At 47.4% G+C, this 23,123-nt stretch overlaps 1 protein-coding gene across 2 annotated transcripts in view; it reads left to right on the top strand.

Moving 5' to 3' along the window:
• CDHR1 (cadherin related family member 1) overlaps nucleotides 1–23,123 on the top strand; it is a 712,137-nt gene that overhangs the window by 333,046 nt on the left and 355,968 nt on the right. For both annotated transcript variants that reach the window (XM_069610819.1, XM_069610820.1), the window contains exon 6: nucleotides 5,096–5,182. In XM_069610819.1, the coding sequence (XP_069466920.1) occupies nucleotides 5,096–5,182 (87 nt within the window). The remainder of the gene's footprint in view (nucleotides 1–5,095; nucleotides 5,183–23,123) is intronic.

Raw genomic sequence — 23,123 nt, 5'->3', positions numbered from 1 at the left:
CCACGAACTCATGCTGGATGGTTCACACAGCGGGAGTTTCATCGATAACAGCCGCTGCACATTCCCTTGAATGGCTGCTACCCCCTCCTCCGAGGCTGATGCCAGGAAGTGTCTGTATTGAGCGCAGCTCCTAGGAATAGCATGTTCTGTGATGTTGTCAAGCAGGACTTCGGATAGTTGACAGAGAATCCCAGATTCATCAGTAGCTGGACAGTGTGTGTCCGACGGCCATCTCCTGTGAGCGGGCCCAGATGAGCCAGTCATCGAGGTATGGGTATAATGTATGCCCCGTAGACGTAGATGGGCCGCCACCAGTGCCAGACATTTTGTGAACACTCTGGGGGCTGACTTCAATCAGGTGGGGCCTTGAACTGGTGGTACTGGTCCTGCACTACAAAATGCAGAAACCTTCAATTTTTCTTGTGAATGGGGACGTGGAAATAGGCATCCTCCACGTCCAGTGATGTCAAGAAGTCTCCTTCCTCCAATTGGCCGAGCATGTGATGCAACGTGACCATCCTGAACTTTTGGGACTTTAGTATTTTTTGAGACGTTGCCAGTCTATCATGGGCCTTCAACTCCTTGTCTTCTTTCTGACCATGCTCCAGAGCCCCTGAGCCATTGGGGAACTAGCTCTGTTGCCCCTTTTCACAGCATAGCCATACCTCTTGCAGGAGCTGAGAGTTGTGCTGCTCCTGACGGGTAATCGGAGGGATCTGCAGAAACATGCATTGAAACTCCTGGGTGCGTCCTTGGGCCAGAGCATCTGGCACCCATCTGTCAGTGGTGATATTCTTCCACTCGCTGATGAACCTCGCCAGCCGGCCGCCCACCGGGGTACATGCGTGGGGCCCCGACGTCCCTGCCGATTAAGGTCTGTTTAGGAGCCGGCATTCTGTCCTGCGGGTTTGGGGTTGCTGCCCTCCACTGCCGTAGGCTTGGGAATAGCCTCTGTAGGCTGCCTGGGTTGTGGATCTGGAAGGTTGATGGTGCGAAAAGGAGAAACATTTGGAGACCTTCTCGACTTTCCCCTGGAGGAGCGAAAAGAAGAGCGCTGCTGCTGGAGGGTGCTCAAGGAACAGGCTGTCTCTGTATCTGCCTTAATGACCATGAGGGACTCGGCGATGACCTTCCCAAACAAGTTCTCTCCATTAAAGGGCATCTCCAACACCTTCGCCTGGACCTCAGACTGGAAATTTGTGGCCTTCATCCATCCTTGTCGACGTAGGCAGACACCGTTCCCCAGCTGCCGGAACCCTCTGTTGGCGATGTCCAATGACATCGTAATGGCGTGATCAGACGCAACTTCCCCCTCCTAGAAAAGAGCAATTGCCTCCATCCTCTTATCGTTGGGGAGGAATTCCAGAATAGGCCCCAGCTTGTACCCCATCTCCCTGCCATAACTGGCCAGGATCGCCAGTGCATTGGCCGGCTTGATAGTGGACGCTGTGGTGTAAATCACTTTCCTTCCCATGGTGTCCATCTCTTCCCCTCGCTGTACGAAGGGATTGAAGATGTCGAGGATGGGTTAGCTGACCGTTTCCTCGCGGCCGCCGATACCACCAAATCCGGCAATGGTTACGACCTCAGGCACTTGGGTGCAGAGTCCAGCAGCTGATACTTCTTCTCCAGCCAATCACGTTTAGCTGGAGCCATGCAAGGATTCTTCATGAGGACCAGGCCCTCTTCCCACACGTCATCCAGAAGGGGCACCACCATGATTGTCTTCCTCTTGTCCTTGCGCCTCGGGTACAAGAAACCCTCCATCCTTGTTTCTTCGGGCACAAGCTGGAAAAGCTTATAGGCTCCCGCGATCATGGAGTGGAACGACCCCACCTCGTCCGGTGGGGATACCCTAGGTGGTGCATCCAAAAGCAGAGACTCGCCATCCGTTGCGACAATGTCCTTGTCATCGTCCGTAGTCACGTAGTCATGGCCATATCTGTCTCCAAACCCGTGTCTGGGTCTGCTGGGGGAGAAAGGGCCTGATGCGGATGTGGAGGATGAAATGGGGGCATCGGATCATGGTTCCTTTTCTTCGTTGGAGGCTGAACAGGGCCTAGGGGACCACTGGAACCGGGCCCGGTGGCATCCTTTTCTGGATCTCTGATACCAAGGTGTGAAGGGTTGACAGAATGTCCAGAGACACATCCCTCAGCTGAGCTGCCGGGATCATAAAACTAGGCCCTGCACTGTGGTCCCCGTCGCCGTTGTTGCCATCGCTCCCCTCTTCCACATCCTCCTGGACCATGTGCAAGGACTCCTGGTCCTCGTTGTCCCTGGATGAGACCTCCATGGCTTGGGCCACGGCTTGGGAAGGCTGTTTCGGGGCCTTCTCACCCCCCCTTTTTAATCCCCTGCAGGGCTTCAACCAGAGCGTGAGCCAGTTTCCCCCTTCTGGCGTGCCAGCAGACTTTGCCAAAGTCACTGTAGCAGTGTCACACCTTGTGGGTAGGGATACCTTCTGTGGTGTGGGGGCTACCTTCACAGGGTCAGCACCCTTAGCTGTCATGAGAGCAGCTGCCACCAACTCTATCATCAACACAGTATTAGCCTGTGCCGCTTGGGCCTGTTTGGGCAGATCTGCCTTCTTCATCTCCTCCATCCGCAGCTTCTATGACTTCTCCCGCACTCTAGCCACGGTAGATGATTTCCTTTTTCAGGGGGAGCTTGATTGCCGGCTGGCAATGGAGGCGGCGGGTGATGTAGATTGCACACTATCCACCTTGGTACCCGCTTACGCAGCAAACCCAGTGGACTTGGACTTGCGGTTCTTGGCCTTGTTTTGGGCCCCCACGGATGAGGTGCCCTCAAAGGACTTAGAAGACCTCTCATCTGACCGGCCGGTCATGGGTGAGGCCTAACCCTGCTTGGAGCATGGGGCAGAGGCCTTAGCGTTACGGTACTGTGCCTGTCCCTTGCCGTCTTCTTGGAGAACCCGAGGCATATTTCACACTCCTTATGGTCTGGGTGCAGGCAGTAGAGGCATTGCAGGTACTTGTCTTCCACAAACACATTCTGTAGTAGCCTGCACTTGGTGCAGGACTTTTAGAGGTAACTTCCCTTCTTCTTCTCCTCCGTCATGGTCAGAGGGCACGAAGTAGGCCCGATGGCCTTCTGGATTCTTCGACGATCTTCGCCCTTGAGGGTCACTGAAATTCACTGATAACGGATCAACGCTGTCAGCAGATGGAGAAAAGAGCACACAGGCTCTTTCGGAACAAAAATAGAACCTTTTTCCGTCGAAAGCATGAAAAAAAACGTAGAAGTAGTTCACAGAGCAAACTCGAGGACTCCCAACACTGAAGCATGCGGTAAAATCAGAAGATGGCTGCCAAAGGAGAAGGTTACGGAGAGGACTATCATTGGATGGAAACAGTATGACCCAGAGTACAGTGACTGATACAGGGAAAATACAGTTTGTAAGTGAAAGTGAAACTGTTTTTTCTTTTACCGAGGATTCCCAGCCTGACGACAGGGAATATTCATGAGTATGTGAATCCATGCCAGACCCCATGCTGGAGAAATATGTCTTACCTGCATGGCTTATCCTCTTGACTCCCTTTGTGCCTTGCAATTATTTATCCTTGATCCCAGGCCAATAGATATTCTTTGTTCTTCACACAAAGCTGGTTTTATTTCGCTTTTCAACTCTTCAGCCCTGGTCTGTCTCTGCTGGTTATTCCTAACACAAGTCTGATGTCCATCTTTTAATCATGGCTGCTTTAATCACATTATATTTTCTTCTGCAGCAAGCTTCTATAAGTCTCATCTACCTTGTGTTTTTGCATATATACATTCACTTCATTTCCTATCACTTATTTCGTTCTTGCACCTGATTTCTGTGTATTAATTTACATGTTTCTCTTGTCACTTAGTCTTAACTTATTTGCATATAGTTTCAGTGCGTCTTTGTGTCTCCTATTTATGATGTCACTCTGCCCTTGTCTGATTTCAATTACAGCTCTTCGATGTCCAATGGTGAATGCAAATATCCTTCCACCATGTCAGTGCAACCGTACATTTCATACAGTTGTCTGAGTCCATAATGTCTCTTGTATCTTCGATGCAGTATTGGAACAATACCTGGTGTCGCGCATAGTACTCTCTTGCTACTATTGCAGTATGACGGAGGTGAGAGGGTGGGCACTAGAGATGATGTGTACACCTGCCCTACACTTTCTCTAGGAAACCTGTGGGGGTGGCTATATCATAGTACAACAGCAGGCACATTCAGGTAGAGGGTGCAGTGGGTGAGTAGTTCTCAGTTAGTGTGTAGGCAGTATCTCATTAAAGCATCAGGTCGGGCTGAGAAGAGTTGGCACATTTGCGTTGGGCCTCAGTTTTCTATTCCCACCTTTTCTGTTCTTTTATCCATGTTTCTGATACCTTCTCTGGCTGACAATAACCTTTTCTTACAGTATTCGTCCCTTTCTTTCTATGTTTCTGAATGTTTATGCCCGTGTCTCTACATTTCTCTTCTGATTATTGTTGAATCACTCAATCTTCTACTCTTTTGAATGTGTGTCTTCTACGCGGATATCTTGACCTCTTTCTTTAGCAATTTAGCTCATCTCTCCACTCCTTGAGATGTATCATCCTCTCGTCCTCTCTCTAAACCTACACCTTCCCATTTCTCTCTTCGCCTCCCTTCTGCTTTTAGCAGCTTCTCTCTGTCTCACTCTACCTGTTTCCTCATTAGTGACATATTATCTGTGTGGAAAGATACAGAATTCATAACCCTCTTCACACAGTATCCTCACAACGTTTTAGATTGTCTAACATCAAGTTCTAATTGTTTAACATTCAAATACCTAATTAAGCTTTTTAGGCACAGAGAAAGTTCATGATCGCAAGAGAATGACGCGTCACCAAGTTATTGCTCAAGCACCCATGACGCCTCCCACGTTCTATAGGTTTATTTGCACATAGGGCTTGGCAACTAAAAAGGAAAGTGAATGATTCTAAACTGCTGCTCAAGTCAGAATATTTGGAATTACGCTATAGCATAGATTATTTTTCGAGCATTCTTATTGGTTTACAGGGCGTCGATCATGTAATAATATGCTAATTTCATTTAACTCCTGGTTTGCAGAACACTCCACCCGGAAGCAGCATTTTCAAAATCCAAGCAGTGGACAGAGACACAGGCTCTGGTGGAAGTATCAACTATTTCCTTCAGGTATGTTTGTGACTTTAATTAATATCCTCTATGTTGTTACACATGTGGTGTGGATTTAGAAAAGGTTCTTTTGGATGGCTCGAGATGCAGGGGTTGTCTGCCTAATATGTCTATTTCAAGACGGTTACTGTGTTTGAAGTTTTAACTTCCTGGACGTTTTTTGTATGAACATTTCTTTTGCAATTGTTCTTAAATTACTTTTCCTTTTATGTGGTATTTCCATATCGACTGTAGGCAAAACTGTGCACAATATTGCTGACAGATGATAATGTATTTTAATGTGTTTTGCGCAATATGAGCTAACCAACATGCCATTGCAACATTTCCACATTTATTAATCAAAAATATGTTCCCGGTTTCTTTTTTTGGGGAAATAACTTTTGCATTTTATCCAATTATATATTTATTTGGACATAAGAGGCTAGACAATGGAGTGGTTAAATGTGTTTGCAACAACGTTTTGAAGTATGTAATACCATAGGACAGTTATGAGCCGCAAGAATGATCTCACTCATTCAATCACGATTAATTCACTCATTCACTCATTCATTTACTGAAATTCCCACTTACCATTATAGGTGTATGTATCCAGTGAAAATGTTTCCAACAGAACATGTAGTCACAGAAATAATGTGATGAAAATACCTCTGCAGTGAAAAGTCACCAAACAAAAAATGTATTGCTGAACAGCTACTAAGGCGAATGTTAGGGTTAGGGAAAGTTGATCAGGCTTGTGGTTTGCCTGGTTAGAATAGGGGTTAGGGTAAGGATAGGGGTTAGAGTTAGTGTTGGGAGGGGAATGAGCCTATCCCACCACCCTAGGCGTTTCCAAATAAGGCGAATCCCATATGAGGCAATGTAATTTACGAGGGGGGAACAGTATGTACCACCTGGTACCATATAGAGACATTGTAGTGGATAGCAATGGATGCTTAGCACTAGAAATGCCCCCACTTCGCGATTTGGGGCCATTTTGTCATAGGCCCCAAATTTGACAAGCCGCAGACTCATGCTGCTCGCGTTCCCCGTTCACAGAGCTCAATTTCTACACAGCATGCTGGCTTTGCTTGAGCCTCATTCCCACGGAAGTCCATTTCCCTCTTGTCCCTACAGTTTTGCGAATAGCCACTATCACCTTTAGGAATGTGCCCGGCACAGAGCATGAGACAGTACCAGGCCCCGCAATGAGTCCATTCATCGCCACTAAACTGCCATTGAGCTTCCAACCCCCACCGAGCCAGTCTGGTGCTGGCCACACATCACTAACCCGACCCCTACTCCCTCTGTTCTCTGATAAGCACCTGACCCCAGGTCCTAACCTCCATAAAGTGCTCACTACAGATCTAAAGCCCACATGACTGTATATCTCCCTAGCAGTAACACATGTCTCCAGATACCGGGAAGGGTAAATCAAAGATCAATCCCTAGAGGGGAGACATTGGGTCCAGGGACTGCGGTATCAATGGAGCCCTGAATGCGCGGGTCAGCATGACTGTAATTTATCCTCCCCTCTCCCAGGCATCCCTTTCCTGTGCCACCCAGGTGCCTGCCATTGTGAATGAATGGGCTGTTTTAGTTGTTTAGGTTGGCTTTGAAACATTGTGGTTTATGCATGCCCTGACCTTCACTGCGAGGATGAGCCCAGCTGACCCACATGGGGCCAGATCGACAGAGAAGAACAAGCCAATTACTGCTTGCCATCCCATATGGAGCAAGCCCATGTGTAGGGTGCCTCCAATCAGGAGCACCAAAATGGCTTGTATATAAACGACCCTTTGCGTGGTTATAACCCCATGTTTTATGATGTAAGGCCAGAGCACTCTCGGCAGCAGAGTTCTTTGCTGGCACTTGTATTTTGTACGAGTGATCCTTATTTCTTGGGTTATTTCCCTAGCGGGTTGTATTTACTCTGGAGTGTGCAAGTAGAGGGACTTGCCTTCATTAGAGTAAAGATTTTAGCTATGACTAGGGTAAGGGTTAGTGTCAGAGTGGTTGTAGCCGGGCTGGTGATGTTGGTGTTTGGTTAGTGGTTTGAGTAGATTAAGTGTCAGGGTGTTACAGTAGCAGTCCTGGTAAGGCTAGGGCAAATGTGGTAAAGGTTTGGGAACGTTTTAAGCAAAGGAATAGGTATCTTTGGGACGGAACTGCTGATGATTTAGGGTTAGGATAGGGTTAGACTAAAGCTACAGTTTTGTTAGAGTAGGCATTAGGGTAAGTTAGAGTAAGGCAAAGGTTAGGATTAGAGCAATGGTCTGGGTTGGGGCAAGGGCTGTGGAAGTTGTGGCAAGCTGGTGATGTGCTTGGAGTTAGGATCACTGTTCATTTTCTATTTATTTGATATTTTGTATTGAGACATATGCAAATAAAATGCATTAGGACGCTGAAGGGTTAGTGTTAGGTAAGTGTTCAGGGTAGAGAAAGTGTTGTTATACAGTTAGGGTAAGGTACAGGAATGGAGTAAGGGCAATTGTGGAGGGTTTATGAGAGGTCTGGATCATTGTAGGGTTGCAGCCTTGTACTAAAAATAAGTTTTTTGGCAACCGTATAACTGGCTCCATTTCCACACATTGCATTGTTTGTTTTGCTGACTATTTCATCGCATGACTGCATTTTCCTCGGGGCATTTTCACACAGAATTGAGCTGCAAGACAAGCTTCCCAATCCCCATGTTGCCCACCATTGTTCAATGGGTCTTTTAAATCATAATCAGAAAACACATTGAGGGATACAGATGTTTATTATTGAGGGTCAGGCCAAACTAACGTTTGGTGACAAGTGTAGGGTAATATATAGAATTGTAGGTGGGTTACTATCAACAATGGAATATATACTGCACCAATTAGTTCGGAATTGCATCTTATAGTCAAGTAGAGTGAAGACTGACTTATCTATGATGCCACTTGGAACTCTGAGGTGCAATTAACCCCATTATTTCTAGATGATATCTAGAATTTGATGTTGTGTTTGGCCCCCTTGGAGACTCTTTGTCACCCTTTGCACTCTCCCTGTGGACCAGCATTCCGCAGGGTGGATAAGGACGACATGTGGGATGCATAAGCAACCTGTGCCAAATAAATAATACCTAGAATCCCTCCAACCACTCCTATTCTCATTCTGTGTTACCCATCTTCCCTCTTAAAACCCCCAGAGACCTGACGAGGATGAGAAAATGCCTTATTCTTCTGCTGTCATGGCACGGCCTTTGAATGTGATTTAGATATTCCACTGGTGTGGCATCACAGCGGGAGGATGCCGACTAGAAGCCTATGTATGTGCTAATGTTGGCCTAAATAAGCCATAAACAACAATTATGTGTTATTGCTTACAAAACAAATGGTGGATATTGCATGTGGACACCCCACCTACTAGCACAGATGCCTCTCAACCTGTAGAATCTCTAAGGAGAATGAAATCAGGTGCAACAGAAGTTCAAATCCCGAATCCACGCTTAGAAACCGAACTCAAGTACAGTATTAGATGCGTTATAAAAAAGCTAATAAACTAGACAAGGCATGTTCTGTAATGGAACAGAACAGTGGTGGGATCAGGTCGTTTTTTCAACAAACACGGGAGGGGTACAATTTCCCCTGCTTTTGAGCTTCATCAGAAGCAAGCACTAACTTCTGCTAACAGTTTGGTACAGAGTTATGGGGCTATGTTAATCTAACTAGTCTTGGGAGAGTGGAAAATAATGCATTAAAGAAACGTATCATGGTACCCCAAAGTTCCCCCAACACACTGGTGCATTTAGAAACTGATGTGTGCCCGATTAGCAATGTGATTTCTGTTGGAAGAGCTTACCCTGGCCAAAACATGCGAACGACTCTGTTTGCAATTAATAAACCTGCATTGTGGGACAACCCTAAGTATTAATAAAGCCTCATTTAGTAGAATTAATATAGCTGCTATTATCAGGGTGAGGAAGAGTATGGAGGACTCAGCTAATAAACTTAAATCTGCAGCTAGGTACCACTAGGTGAAACTTACTGTTATGAACAAGATTTGGATTATATGAAACGCCCATGCTCTATTTGTATGCTTCAGGATGGGCACAATTCCTGTACAGAATCCTGGCATGACGACAGTTCAGGGGTTTGTCCTTTGTGTCACACAGGAGAAGAAACAATTCCCCATTGTTTGTTTGTGTGTGCTGAATTGAGGGTGCTTCGATCATATTATTTAAAACCTCTGTTCAGTGTAGCTGGCATCCCCACTATGGCGGATGCACTGAGGTACTGTGGAGAATGTAACGATGACCAGAATGTGCAAACAGTGGCTAATAGCCCAAAAAAACGAATGATTGATGTCCAAGAAATAGTCCTATTCATTGTAATTGGGAGGCTGCGAGATAACTCTCCCTCCTATGCGTAATTCTTAGTATGTGTTTTGGGGACCTTACTGTGAGGTCTATTGGACATAATCCTGTCTAACATTTAACCTTATCGCTCAATTATGAAGTGATTTTTGTATTTAATTATCTGAGCAATGATTGGAATGTTGCTATTATGTCCTCTCCTTTTTGTATCAAATTCGTATTAAGGTGAATTGGATGTGCAGTACGTTAATGTTACTGTGATGATATCTTTCTTTTACAATTTTTATATATGATTTTAATATGATGTTTTAACAGACTTTTAAACTTTAAGCCTTTTGACGAATAAAGTATTGATTAATTGATTGATTTATCAGAAATATGTTTTCACACATCTAGTCCCATAGAGCTGTTTATGGCAGGGGCCGTCTTGTGGTTGCTTTGCGAACGGTAAATAAGGAATTTTGATTTTTTTCTTTGTGTTGCTCTGTGTAAAAGCCAATGTCCAACACCAATTCTTGGTAGCAGCGGATGACATCATCCGTTTATTCCTTTACAGCTACAGAGAAATGGGAAGGGAAACAGAGTGTTTGCATCCTGAAAATGGCGCCCATGCCTTCGAATTCCTTGACTTTTGTACAGGGTTTTGGAAAAGGAAAATCATACATTGGCATGATACATTCATGTACGTACATTCGTTAACCTTGAGACCAGCACTAGGGGGAGCCACATCTCCTGCTTGCACATCTCGGCCCATCCTAACCACATGACATATACTCCCTTTGCTTCTGGAGAGTCACACGACTATACATACGCATCACCTTCTTGTTCACACAAAACCCAAGTGACACCGTTGTGAGATTTAGGGCCTCATTCCGAGGTTGGACGTAGCCATGGTGCTATCAGCACCATGGCTACCCCCTTACCGCATACCAGGTCCGGGTTCCTCGAATGAGGAATTACCGGGCTATTCCAACCTTGGAGGACCCAGTATTGCATCATTCAAGGAACCTGGACCCGGTACCTCCCCATTCCTATTCGAGCCCCCATAGGGCTCAATGGGAATGGGGAGCATGCTAATAACGGGCCCGTTATTAGCATGCTGGTCCTTTAGCGGCTCCCACTAAGGGCGCCTGGTAAAACCAGCCACCCTTAGCGGGACCCGCTAAAGGACCTTGTAATGTAAGGTGTTAACGGGACCGGCACCATTACCGGTGCCGTTAACCCCTTAACGCCAACCTCGGAATGAGGCCCTTAGAGTGGGGATGCTTCTTCTTCTGGTGCCTGATGCTCCATATTTATGTATGCGGCATAGCCTCTATCTGAACAGAGCCTCACCTTGCAGCCACAGTCTTTTTATTATATTAACCAATCGTAGTCCATACCGGACCACCAGCTATATACAGCAATATGTGTAGGTGCATTTCTTTCCTGTTCAGGAAGCGCAGCAGCTTTATTATATGAAAATAATGATATATCAATTAAACAGTTGCAACCATAATGTCCATGAGTTGTGTTATTGAATTTAGTATATCACAGGGTAATGATTGTGACCCTGTAATGATTATTAAAGGAATTTTGCACTCCCTATAGGAAGAGCACGTTTTGGGTGGCTTATATATTAAGGGCCTAATCTGCACAAAACATTCCAAAAAATATAAATCGAAAGTTTTGTGTGGTTTTGTCAAGGGGCAGAGGAGGGGGGGAGGGTCAAGGTGGACTCACCAATCTTACATTTTCACATTCATTATCGATAGACACATTCTTTGTTGCACCTAGAGCCTGAATTGCTTACGGAATTCCCAACATACCTTTATGAGGAGCGTTCATGGCCATTGACCTAGGGATCCCGAATTTGAGTAACGCTAAATGCTGTTTGGCCAAAGGCAATTTCTTGGGTAAAGTTACCAGTGGGCATGGCAATTGATGTATATGGCCCCAGTCTAAGCTCAATTGATTCATCTGGGTCTTTCCTGGGCCCTGGGCATGGTCAAAGCCTATGCTCTGGCTTAAGAGAGCATTGGCCATGGCTGCATGCCATGGTCGTTGGGCCTGAGACCCATAATGGGGGCTAAGGTGCCACTGGGCTGGTTTGGTGGGTAAGCCCAGTGAATACATTGCACGGCTTGGTGGAACTGCCCAGACCCATTTGATCATTTGGTTGTATTGCTGGGACCAGGGACATGGCAAAAAACATGGGCATCACAAAATGGCTCATCTGCAGCCATCTTTAAAGTATACATTCACAATTTGAATGCATAGGCAGTTTAAATTCAATAGTTTAATATTGCTACCAGACAAACATTAGGGCAATAACTTCCTTTGCTTGAAGGCCATTATGAGAGTAGTAATCTCCCATTATGCATAATACATCTGTCCAGGCACTTAATTTGATGATGCATAGTGGATAGAAAACCATAATTGTACTCATGTGGAACCTTTTTTCGCTATATTTTACAGGAGCGGATCCAGAAATGTTAATTTTCAGGTAGTGTGAATGAACATAATTAATGTGCCCTTGTACCATCCCATAATCCTATTATCAAGACCACAAAGCATTGTTGCCTCCTTCAAAATGAGGAGATGGTTCATCAGACGAGTAGGTGAGTTCACCTCTTCAAAACTATCAGATGGCTTAATGTTATTTGACATTTAACCTCTCAAACCACAGGGAGTTATATCTTCACCTGTATCACATCCTCTGCCAATCCTGCTCTACAGATTCCCCAGAGGGGATACCCAGATGGCCCCACCTCCCACGGTTCTCAGTCCATAAACCGGCTACTCTTTCATGATGGATATCCTAATTTATTCTGACAATACCTAATCCTAAAAGCACAAGTCATAAAGCATGTAGAAAAGTTATCAACGGCAACTTTTGCAAAATCCCCCTCACCAACTCTCCTCAGAAGATATCTATCCCTGCATCAATTCACGGAGAAAAAGAACATACCTGCTCCTTTTCACCAAGAACATGCCCTTACGACGCACAAAACATATGGAATTCTACTACATTATAGGTATCACCCATGCTTAGCTCCATCATAGAAGCCTCCAAAGAAGGGTAAACCACTGAAAGCCAATCCTCAAATGGCACACTCATAATCCCGACTGGCACCCGCTACCTTAAACACTTCCCAAACTTGTTTCCATTGATCAATCACATCCCTGTCTTCTGTTTCCAGATCTTCTAGGCCTGCCACCATCTCTGAAGACTATGCCCAGAGATTATGGAGTGCTAACAGTCAGAGACATTGTATATTTTACTGCCAGGGAGACAGTTTTGCATCTGTGACAGGGGTGTCGACCTAAATATTTAGAGTATGGTACATTTGCTCGAGAGAGACAGATGAATAATTAGAGCTTGCTCGTGTAGAAGTACTGCAGTGTTTAACCAGAGCAGCTTGCTATGGCATTGATATATTCCCAGAATCAACAGAGAAAGATTCTCTATGAGAACATTGGCTGAGTTTTAATATCTGTATTAAAATGTATTTAATGTAATTAATTGATTGTTTTTATTGCACAAACCTTTTTGTGGTGTCAAGTTCTGCTTGTAATACAGATTATTTTTATTGTATGAAAACTATTTTCTTCGATGTAATGTTTTAAGGTCCTGCTGACCAGAATGAATGTAATGATGACAGATTATGCCTTGAGGTCATCCTTTTGCTCCTCTAACGTTATCTGCCTTCTGCTTTCGCCTGCAGAGAAACCTGTTACACCTGTACACCTGATACACCTGTGTATGAGCACGATATAAATAAAATATCATATCATATCATACCATCTCCTCCAACCCGAACGTCACAATTTACACTCACCTAAATACATCAGCTCTTTCGGAATACCTGTCATAACATCCTCCTTAAAGCCATACAACCCCTCTCAGAGTGCACAGAAATTGTTGTCACTCCTCTCCTCCTGTCTCCTAAATTGAACCAAAGAGGCAAGCCCCCAAAATGCTGAAAAAGGCCTTAATAAGTACTCACTCGGCCACAGAGAATGCAACAAATATCTACACCCTTATACAAACTATCCTCATCATGGAAACAACATTTTATAACTTTGCCACTGTCCTGGATACCTAATTGCCCTTATATTAAAACATTTTCACTAAAAGTAGGATGGACATCCTAGGAGAAGGCATTATCTTTATTGCTGATCAAAAACATCAAAATGTGTGCACCCTCTAGACTAGCTCCCACTAATGCTAACAACTCTGTATTAAAGCCTTCAAGATGCCAATACCTTCATCTTCTTGGTAACTGCTTATCAAATACCAGGATATGACACCTTGCTGAACAACTGTTCAAACCTAAGGACAGACATATTAGCCTGGTACTTTAAAACAGTAGTGATTGGCAACGTCCTTATGTGAATTGATGGTCTCCCGAATTCACCTTCTCAGTATCTCTTGAATAACATGATTCATCTCAACTTCTCATGATAAGGGCAACACAACACACTTGACATGCTTCTCCAACCACAGGGCTGCTTGCTCATCCTCCTTATTCTGGAATGAACATAAGTTAATTGACAGAAGTATAACACTTAGGTGCTCACCAAGACAAAAGGAAAGTGCCTCCTCCTTGGAAGATCTTCTGACCTCTAATGATTAACTGCTTCATCTACGCATACAATGGAAAACCCACCCCCAAACTTTCCTTCCAGGTGGTCATGCTGAAATCTTGACATTTCTAGACATAGAAGCACCTAAAATAAGCAATACATTTCATACTGCCCATAAAGTGAATTATTATTTGAACTGCAATTTGGATGATGTGAAATGAACAGGCAAAAAACATGAAAGAAGATGGAACAAGTTCCTCAAACACTCTGATCAGTGTACTTGCAAGCTGTCCAACCAGAGATATCAGAAAGTCATACATCTCACAAAATGTTTTTTTTATTAGCACAAGCTATGGCAACACCATATCAGACAGCTGAGCTATTCAAAATAAATAATGAGCGGACCAACCCGATGTCCTCAGGAGCAATCTAAATCCCTCACAAAAGCGTAGTAATGACCTTGCTACCTTCCTGATCAACAAGATCAATAACATCAAGGAAGCAATTTTGCCTCTTCAGGCCCCACCCACAGCAGATAAATGCCCAAAAGGTATTCTACAACTATTTTCAGCAGTTTTCTACTTCTATCAGATCTAGACATTGCCAAAATCACAACTCCGATGATGGCTTTACTTGCCAAAAATGATCCTTGCCCTGGCAGGTTCCTCAAAGATAATATCTACACCTTATGCCCTGCAATAACCATCCTATGCAACGCATCCCTGACATCTGGAACTGTACCACAAGTGCTATTAAAAGTCAACATCATATTGATCCCACAAGTAGCTGACCCTCATTCAAATCCTTTACGAAGATCATAAAGTCAAGGAAGGTCACTTTCTTTCTGCTGCAATGACCCCAATGTGTGGAATGCCTCACTGCTCTACAATTTCGCCTTGTCTTTGCAACATCTACATGAAGCTTGTGGCTGCCATTCTCTAATCCTTCTCCATTCTGTTGCAGTGCTATGCAGATGACATCCAATTCCTGATCCTCCTGGGTCCAGACAACAACTTGTCTAGAGACCCAAGCTACTCCTCTCTGATGACACTCAGTGAGGGTGAAACATGTCTGGGGATGCTTGTGGTCTCGTTTAGAAGGGATATGACCTAGCAGTTTGGGCTGGACTACGACTTTTAGGGTGGCTCCAAGCTGATTTGCATATTGTCTTTCCCCTTCTGTAATGACTTGGCAGGCTGAAGAAACTGTACACGAGGGACTGTAAAGTGTCATGGGTATCCTGTGAACAGCGTTATCTAATTGAAGTACATTTGACTGAATGACTGCCTCTTAGTATCGAAATGCATAGCAAATACTGTAAAATGTGAACATGAGGAATGGTAATAGCACTTCACGACTGCTGGTGTTACCCTGTTATTCATAACTCATGAAATATAAGATACGTTTTACATCGATCAGGTGTGAAGCATAAGGATAGGGTTGTATGTGCATATCTATTCTGTTCATATACATTACTTTCTTAGAGTGGAAAGAGGGTTAAAAGTCCAAGCAGTTATAAGGGCTCCTGAGTTCACTTCTAATTTATTTTTTAAACTTTTCTTTATTGGCAAGAAGTAGTAGCTGGCACATGAAAGGTTACAACAACAACACACATTAAATATTTAAATCGTAAATGGTAAAGGACCGGTTTAACAGGAGGCCAAAGTCATGACAGAGGTTAACAATAATAAAGGCGTTTATGGTCTAGTATGCTCAGTCCCCGGATCTGGAGATGGGGGAGAAGATAGAAGCTCCAGGTCCACCTTACAGTTCAAGTAGCTACAAAACTCTATCCATATGTTTTTAGGCCGAGCATTACTAGGCAACATGTTAATGTAGTCTTCTTCACAAGATTGTGTCCAGGTGAGGGCTTTCAGCCACATTTCTAGGGAGGGGGGGGATCTGCACTTCCAACATTGCAGGATGCATTTCTTGGCAACACTCGCCGCCACATTCAAAAACAGCCTCCCGTTTCGCCTCAGCCCCCTCCCACAGTCCAAACAGTAGAGATAGGGGATCAGGGCAGACAGGAAAGCCCACTATCTCGGAGAAGGTCTGGAGCACCGCATCCCAGAATGGGGCCAATGCCCCACAGGACCAGAACATGTGAGCGTGGTCCGCATCGTTGGATCTGCATCTTTGACAGGGGTGAGACTGATCCCGGGCAAACTTCCCAATCGCATAGGGAGTGTAGTACAGGCGATTGAGTAGCTTGTATTGAACACATCTAACCCTGGAGTTAAGAGAAACCTTGCGTGTATGCATGCACATTTTGGTCCACATATCATCCGTGATGTTTAATCCTAGATCACGGCTCCAGGCGTCTCGAACAGTGTGGGGGGTTTCTACAGCACGCGCCATTAACATTTTGTATAGGGAGGATACAATGCCCTTACCCCCAGCGGAATTGGTAATGTAGCAGACCTCGGGGGACTCAGGGGGTCCGTCAGGGTATGAAGGCCACATGTCTTGGACCGCCGCCCTAAATCGAAAGTATTGTAGCAGTTCCAGTGAGGACTTGGAGTGCCCTGGCTTCCACGTATCTGGGGTAATGAATTTCCCATCGGGGAACAGGTCGGAGAATGATCTGTATCCCAGGTCCAACCAGTGTCGCATGAGGAGCTTATCTTGTGTGTGGGAGAGGCCAGGGAACAACCAGAGGGGAAGCCATTTGTAGTAAGCGGGGAACCAGAGCCGGGCTTCAGAATCTGCCACCACACCCAAATAGTGGAGGCCACTGGGTCGGTGCGGGCCTCTGAGCGATACGAGTGAAAAAGGATCATTGACATGACGTTCACCTCCTCGGTCGCCAGGATTTCAAGCTTCACATGCGGGGGGGGGTTCCTGATGATGGTACCAATATGTAGCATGCTGAGCTTCTAGAGAGAACGTTGAACAGTCACCGAATGTTTAATGCCGTGGAACGGGCAGGGATGAAACCACTCTGGTCTGGGTGAATCAGGAATTTCATGATGGGGAGGAACCTATTTGCTATGATTTTGGCGAAGATTTTGGTGTCAGTGTTGATGAGGGACAGAGGTCTATAGGAGCCACATTCATCCAAGGGCTTACCCGGTTTGGGGAGCACAGTGATGACAGCCTCGCGGAGGGACCGGGGGAGGGTAGAAAGACGCAGCGACTCCTCCCAGACCTCATGAAGACGTGGAGCAAGGAGGGCGACATGTTCCTGATAGAACTCGGTGGTTAGGCCGTCAGGGACGGGAGCTTTACCCTTAGGAAGGGCTGAAATGACAGCAGTGATCTCATCCAGGTAGAAGGGTGCATCTAGTTGTTCTTTGGTGGCTAGAGATATAAAGGACATTGGGATACGGTCTAGGAGATCGTCCAGGTCCTGCGGGCTGTGCTCTGGTTGTTGGGCGTAAAGGGTCACATAAAAATCTGCGAAGGTCTCAAGAATGGGCCAGTCAGACCAATGTCGCACTCCGTCATTGTCGACGATACTATCAATCCGAGCTCTACCCCCCTCGGCCCGGGCAAGGTGGGCTAAGGTACGGCCCGGCCTCTCTCCTTCACCATATTTCCGAGCCTCAACGGGTCGGGCAAGGTATCTTATCTCGCTGAGGGCAAAGGACTCAAACGCATCCAGTTCGGTTCGTATCTGTGTGAGCTTGGGTGGAGAGGGATTGGCCGCATATTCGCGCTCCAGCTCCTTGAGTCTGGACTCAGAGCGGCGCAGAGAATTTCTAATGTCCTTCAGGACCCCAGCCTCCCTAGAGATACACATGCCCCTGATGAAAACCTTAAAGGCCTCCCATCTCACCCCATCAGTAGTATCGTGGCGCTTATTGTTATCAAAGAACGAGGAAATGTCTGCAAGAATGTCGGCATTGAAGAGAATGTCATGGAGTGCATCTGACTTAAACCGCCAGTTAGAGTGCTGGGGGAGGGCCGAGTGTAAGGCGATGTCCAGTGTGAGCGGGGAGTGAGCGGACAATGTCCGCGGGAGAATCTGTGTGTTAAGTGTTTTGCCCATGAGCCCGGCGGAGAGAAGGAAAAGATCAATCCTGGAGTGGCTGTCATGGACAGAAGAGTAAAACGTGAACTCTTTCGACAATGGATGGAGTACTCTCCAGGGATCCACCAGTCCAGCAGTGAGCATGTGTGTATGGAGGTGACGAGTGGCTCTGGACAGAGTTCTAGGTGCAACACCGGATCTGTCCAAGTCGGTGTCCAGGATAAGATTCATGTCCCCCCCCCCCCGATAACCGGAACCCCAACATATCCTAGGAGGATGTCAAGGATGTGGTAAAAAAATTCGGGTGCATCGATGCATGGGGCATATGTGTTGACCAGGAGGCATTCAGTATTGGCGAGGAAACAGTGGAGGATGACGTATCTACCCTGGTCATCAATGTGGCTGGTGCGAAGGGAGAATTCCACGGACTTGTGAATCAAGGTGAGGACACCCCTGGACTGAGAGGAGAACACCGTATAATATTTGTTGGAGCCCCATGCAGGGGCAAAAGAGGACGAGAGATGAGCGAGAGTGTGGGTTTCCTGCAAGAGGAGTATTTTGACCCCGTGCCTCTGGACATAGGCGGTGATCCTGCATGCCTTCGTGAAGTTGCTGAGCTCTCTAATATTCCAAGACATTAGCCTAATAGCCATTCAGTAGCCATTTAGGTGGGATCCCAGTAGCATGTGAGAGAGTGTGTTAACCAAGTGCCGGCCATTGATACAGTGGCCTGATGCCTCGTACCAGAAGCTACCACTGCCTTGCCAATTTTGCGATAATACCCCAAAACTACCCCTGCCCCCTCCCACACTGCCCCCCCAACCGGGGCAGTGCCCAAGAGCCCACCCAAAATTCCAAGGCACTTGTGCCAAACCCAACGGGGCAAGGCCGGCCCTCGCACCCAACAGGGGTGCAACCAGTGAACATAATAAGCCAAACTCGGCGTTGCAACTGCAGCGGGGGTAGCTGCTGCTGTGAGCCCGATTGGGCAGTTGATCGGGGGCTACACAAAATAACATGAAGCGGAAACCATGTTAAGTTGTAGAGGGAACACCATGGTATAGTACAGTAAGCAGAGGGTATTGAAATAGAAGAACCCAGACAAAGTGCTGTATCAAGTATATCGCACACTAGTGACCCACTTCGCGTTACATGAGGCTTTCAAAACAAGTTACGACAAACAATGGATGCACAGAAGAAAGGATACATGAGATTACAAGGAAATTGCAAGTAGCAAGCGTGGCAATGACACCATAAATGATTCAGGTAATGAGTGCAGGGCAGGCCGAGTCAACCCTCATCGACAGGATCGTCCGCCGGACCAGGGACTGGAATATGGGACTCATTAAATTTGACCGCCTCCTCAGGGACCGTAAAAAAGTACAGTTTATTGCGGTGGGTGAGCTTCAGCCTTGCAGGGAATAACATGGCGTATCCCACTTTCCTTTCTCTGAGCAATTTTTTCACACCATTAAATTGCCTGCGTTCCATTTGGAGATTGACTGAGAAGTCGGGAAAGATACGAATAGTCTGAGAGTCAAATTTTAGTTCCCCTTTTTCGTGGGCTAGACGTAGGATGTGGTCTCTATCCCTGAAGCTGAGAACCTTGGCTATAATTGGTCTGGGGAAGTCACCCGGCCTAGGGCGCGGGGCCAGCGAACGGTGGGCTCGCTCAACTGTGAAGAACGGTGAGAGTTGTGGATTCCCCAAGAGGTCTCTCAGAAGAGTCTCAACTGCGAGCTCCATCCTGCTCTTGAGGGCCGACTCCGGAACCCCTACAATGCGGATATTGTTCCTGCGGGATCTGGACTCTAGGTCATCACACTTCGCATTGACCTGCTTCATGTCGCGCACCAGGTCGGAGACCGTGCCCTGGAGCATGTGTACCTCATCCTCAGTGGTTCCAATCCTGGTCTCGGCCTCGACAAGCCTAGCGCCGTGTTGGTCCAGTGTAGTACGTAGTGAGGCGACGTTTGCATTTATGTCATCTAATTTTCCATGAAATGACGCAAAGTTTTTGGCCATGGATTCCATGAGTGTCGTGAGGTCCGGCTGAGGAGAACATGAGGATACATCTGGGTCGTCCTGTGGGAGTGCCGCTCCCCCCTGATCCTGTTTAGCAAGTGATTTAGCAAACTTGTCCATCGCTCCAGCCTTGTTAGCCCTGCGAGCCTTGCCGGACATATTTAGAGGCACACCTGGAACAGCAGGGCAGGTATTGCAGTAGGTTAGCAGTGAGGCCCCGGGGTTTCAGGGAGGGTCTCTGGGTCCTGGTCAGCACTGGGACGGTTATTGCATGGGGCCTGGGGCGAAGAGTACTCCAAGCAGGTATATGCAAGGGCTCCGGACCCACTCTATGGGGCAGGCAAAGAGCCTCAAGCGGCTGTGTCCTGGGAGGATATGTGACAGGCGGCGCACGCCTCCAAGTTAGATGGGTCCAGGCAGCCAGAGCCAGCAGTGAAGAGCAGCACAGTCAGGGGGCACCAAGCGACCTCAGGGCACGGGCAAGTATTTGCACAGTATGGGGAGAGGAGGGTGGTGAAGTGCCCAGAGTCGCACCAGCACAGGACCCGTGGTCAGAGTGAAGCTGGCGAGAGGCGCCACAGGGCCAGGAGGGGCACAAGGCACCAGTGCAGCAGTGATTGGGGGCACAATCCTGGGTCACAGTTGAGGGGCTCCGATGGTTAGGAGTGCAATCCAGGGGTATCTCAGAGGTGCCCAGGCGGTGGACCAAGCCAAGCAAAAATTAGTGGCTGCCCACAGGAGAGGAGCAGCGGCGTCCTGAACCACAGGGGGGCCGCCCAGACACGTTAGCGTAGATGCTGGCCTGCGGTCCCTTGATATGTGGAAATTTGCTAAAGTTCACTGTGCGCGTGGACTTGGCATATGTAGAGAGTGTGAGCGAGTGGTCCCCTTAGGGGCACAGTGCATGGCAGTCCCAGGCCCCAAACCCCTCACCTGTAGGCACAATGTCCAGGTCTCCGTCGCCGCAAGGGTCTCAGTCGCCCTGGCCGCCAGGCACCGGAGCGTGGAGTCCACCGGCAAGCCTCAATTAGGGCCAGTGTGGCAGTTTCAGCCTGAGGGGGTAGGTGGGGGGAAGGGTGCAGATGCGCCCCCGGGAATGAAGGACCCCCGAGCAGCCCCCACGGGGCTAGCGATCCGATATGGAGGTCCCCTGGCGGATCTGGTGGAAGACAGCAGTGCGGGGGGGGCGCTCCAGCAGCCCCTGCGGCGTGGCGTCCGGGGATCTGGCGGTCGCAGGAGGCGGCACTGTCCCCACACCGGGACCCCTCCAGGGGTGGGCGCATGGGCCAGCAGCAGCGAGCGGCGCACCTGGCCGCAAGGAGAGCAGGGGCGAGGAGGCGGCGCAGTCCCCACACCAGGACCCCTCCAGGGGTGGCCGAGGAGTACGGGCCGCACAGGCCAGCAGTAGCGAGCGACGCACCAGGCCGCAAGGAGAGCGGCGGCGAAGAGGAGGCGCGCCGAGGAGCGGGCGCGCAGCAGAGGGGGCAGAGCGGAGCTCGGGCCCGGCGCCTGGATGCCAGCCCACACCGCCACAGGGCAGAAGAGGCCCGCTGCAGAGCAGCGAAGAATAGCAGCCCATCGGGCCGGCAGGGCTCAGGGGGCAGGGCCTGCAGCGGTCGCGCACAGCCCAGCGGGCTGGAGTTGTCAGGCGTGCAGTCCAAAGAAGAAGGGGTCTCCCACAGCCCTGGAGCACTGATTTTCGGCCGGACACGGGTCTATGCACAGGGCAGGCAGTATGCAGCACAATGCGCTCGTTCCCAGCGCTGGATGTTGCAGGTATCCGCTGATTCTGACGGATAGTTAGCCGTCGGGTCGCGGAGCTGGAAAGCTAGGCAGCCATCTTGCCGGCTGCTCAACAGCGCCCCCCACTTCTAATTTATGCTCAACAATACACACATCCCATTTAAGGCATTGTATGGGTTCAGAGACCGTAGATCTTCCTTGTGATAATATAGTATCTGTGACTTACGCCACTCCCCACTCTCTCATCCCCTTATAATGAAAAGGCACCAAGGAACCATTGGAATGTTTTGCTGTTTTGCTTATTCAATGCTTTGTGCAAAGAGAATCGTTTTAAAGTGATGTAGAATGGGTAGTGAGTAGGAAGTTGTGGACAGGAAGAGTGGTGGGGCCAGAGGTAAGGAAAATACCAATAGGACAGGCCCTAATTCTAGTGCATTGTCAACAAGGGGTAGTTGGGTTTGAGTGCTGACTTGAACAGTCAAGTTTGATGCAAGGGTGGAGTTAGTCCAAGTTCACAGGGGGTTGAATGAACCCACCCTCCACGGGCTGCTAGTGAAAGATGGGGCTAGAGGGGACACTCCTCAATTAGTGATGGTGAGTTGCACAAGGTGGGAGTACAACTCAAGTTAAAATGCCTCCCGCTACGATGGCCTCTAGCTTATAGTAATGATAGTATAATCTACCGTCTAACACAAAATATTTTGGGCCTGATTCACAGACACGTTTTATAATGGCGCAACCCATAGGAAAACGTGAATCAGGCCCATAATGTTTTACCATAATAAAACAGGAATCGAAAACTGATAAAAAGTCAAAGCATATCTAAAAAAAATCTTCAAACCATAATTTTTCAATCTACCATATCACTCCAGAGGGGGAAACACCATATCGAAAATAGGCTTGGTCCCACCCCAAAAATGATATCCTGAAGGAAGGCCCAGAGAAATTGCCAGTGGCTAAGATTCATTCATACATCATCAAAGAAATGCCCCTATTGCACAAGCGCCCCACCCCTGAGTTCACACATGTACACATGCATGATATTAGAGCTGGCTAGGCCGGGTCATTGGACAGAGACACAATTTTAGTGAAATTGAGAGTTGCAATACTTGAAGTGTAGGTGGATGCGGTTTTAGTTGTTTCTCTAACTAAGCATGACTTACTTTTTGTCTATATGTCAGAAGTATGCATCCTCAGAGGTCCAGGCTGATACTGCCAAACATAAAAATTTTGCCGTGGAAAGTGGGGCTTTGCATGGCACACAGATTGCCACAGGCCACCAATATTTGTGTATATCTTGAGGACTCTCTTTC

The sequence above is a fragment of the Ambystoma mexicanum genome, chromosome 8, assembly GCF_040938575.1.
Source record: "Ambystoma mexicanum isolate Mex_15411 chromosome 8, UKY_AmexF1_1, whole genome shotgun sequence".
NCBI classification, from domain to species: domain Eukaryota; kingdom Metazoa; phylum Chordata; class Amphibia; order Caudata; family Ambystomatidae; genus Ambystoma; species Ambystoma mexicanum.
Note: the sequence above shows the minus strand (reverse complement) of the source record. Positions and strands in the feature narration are given on the sequence as shown.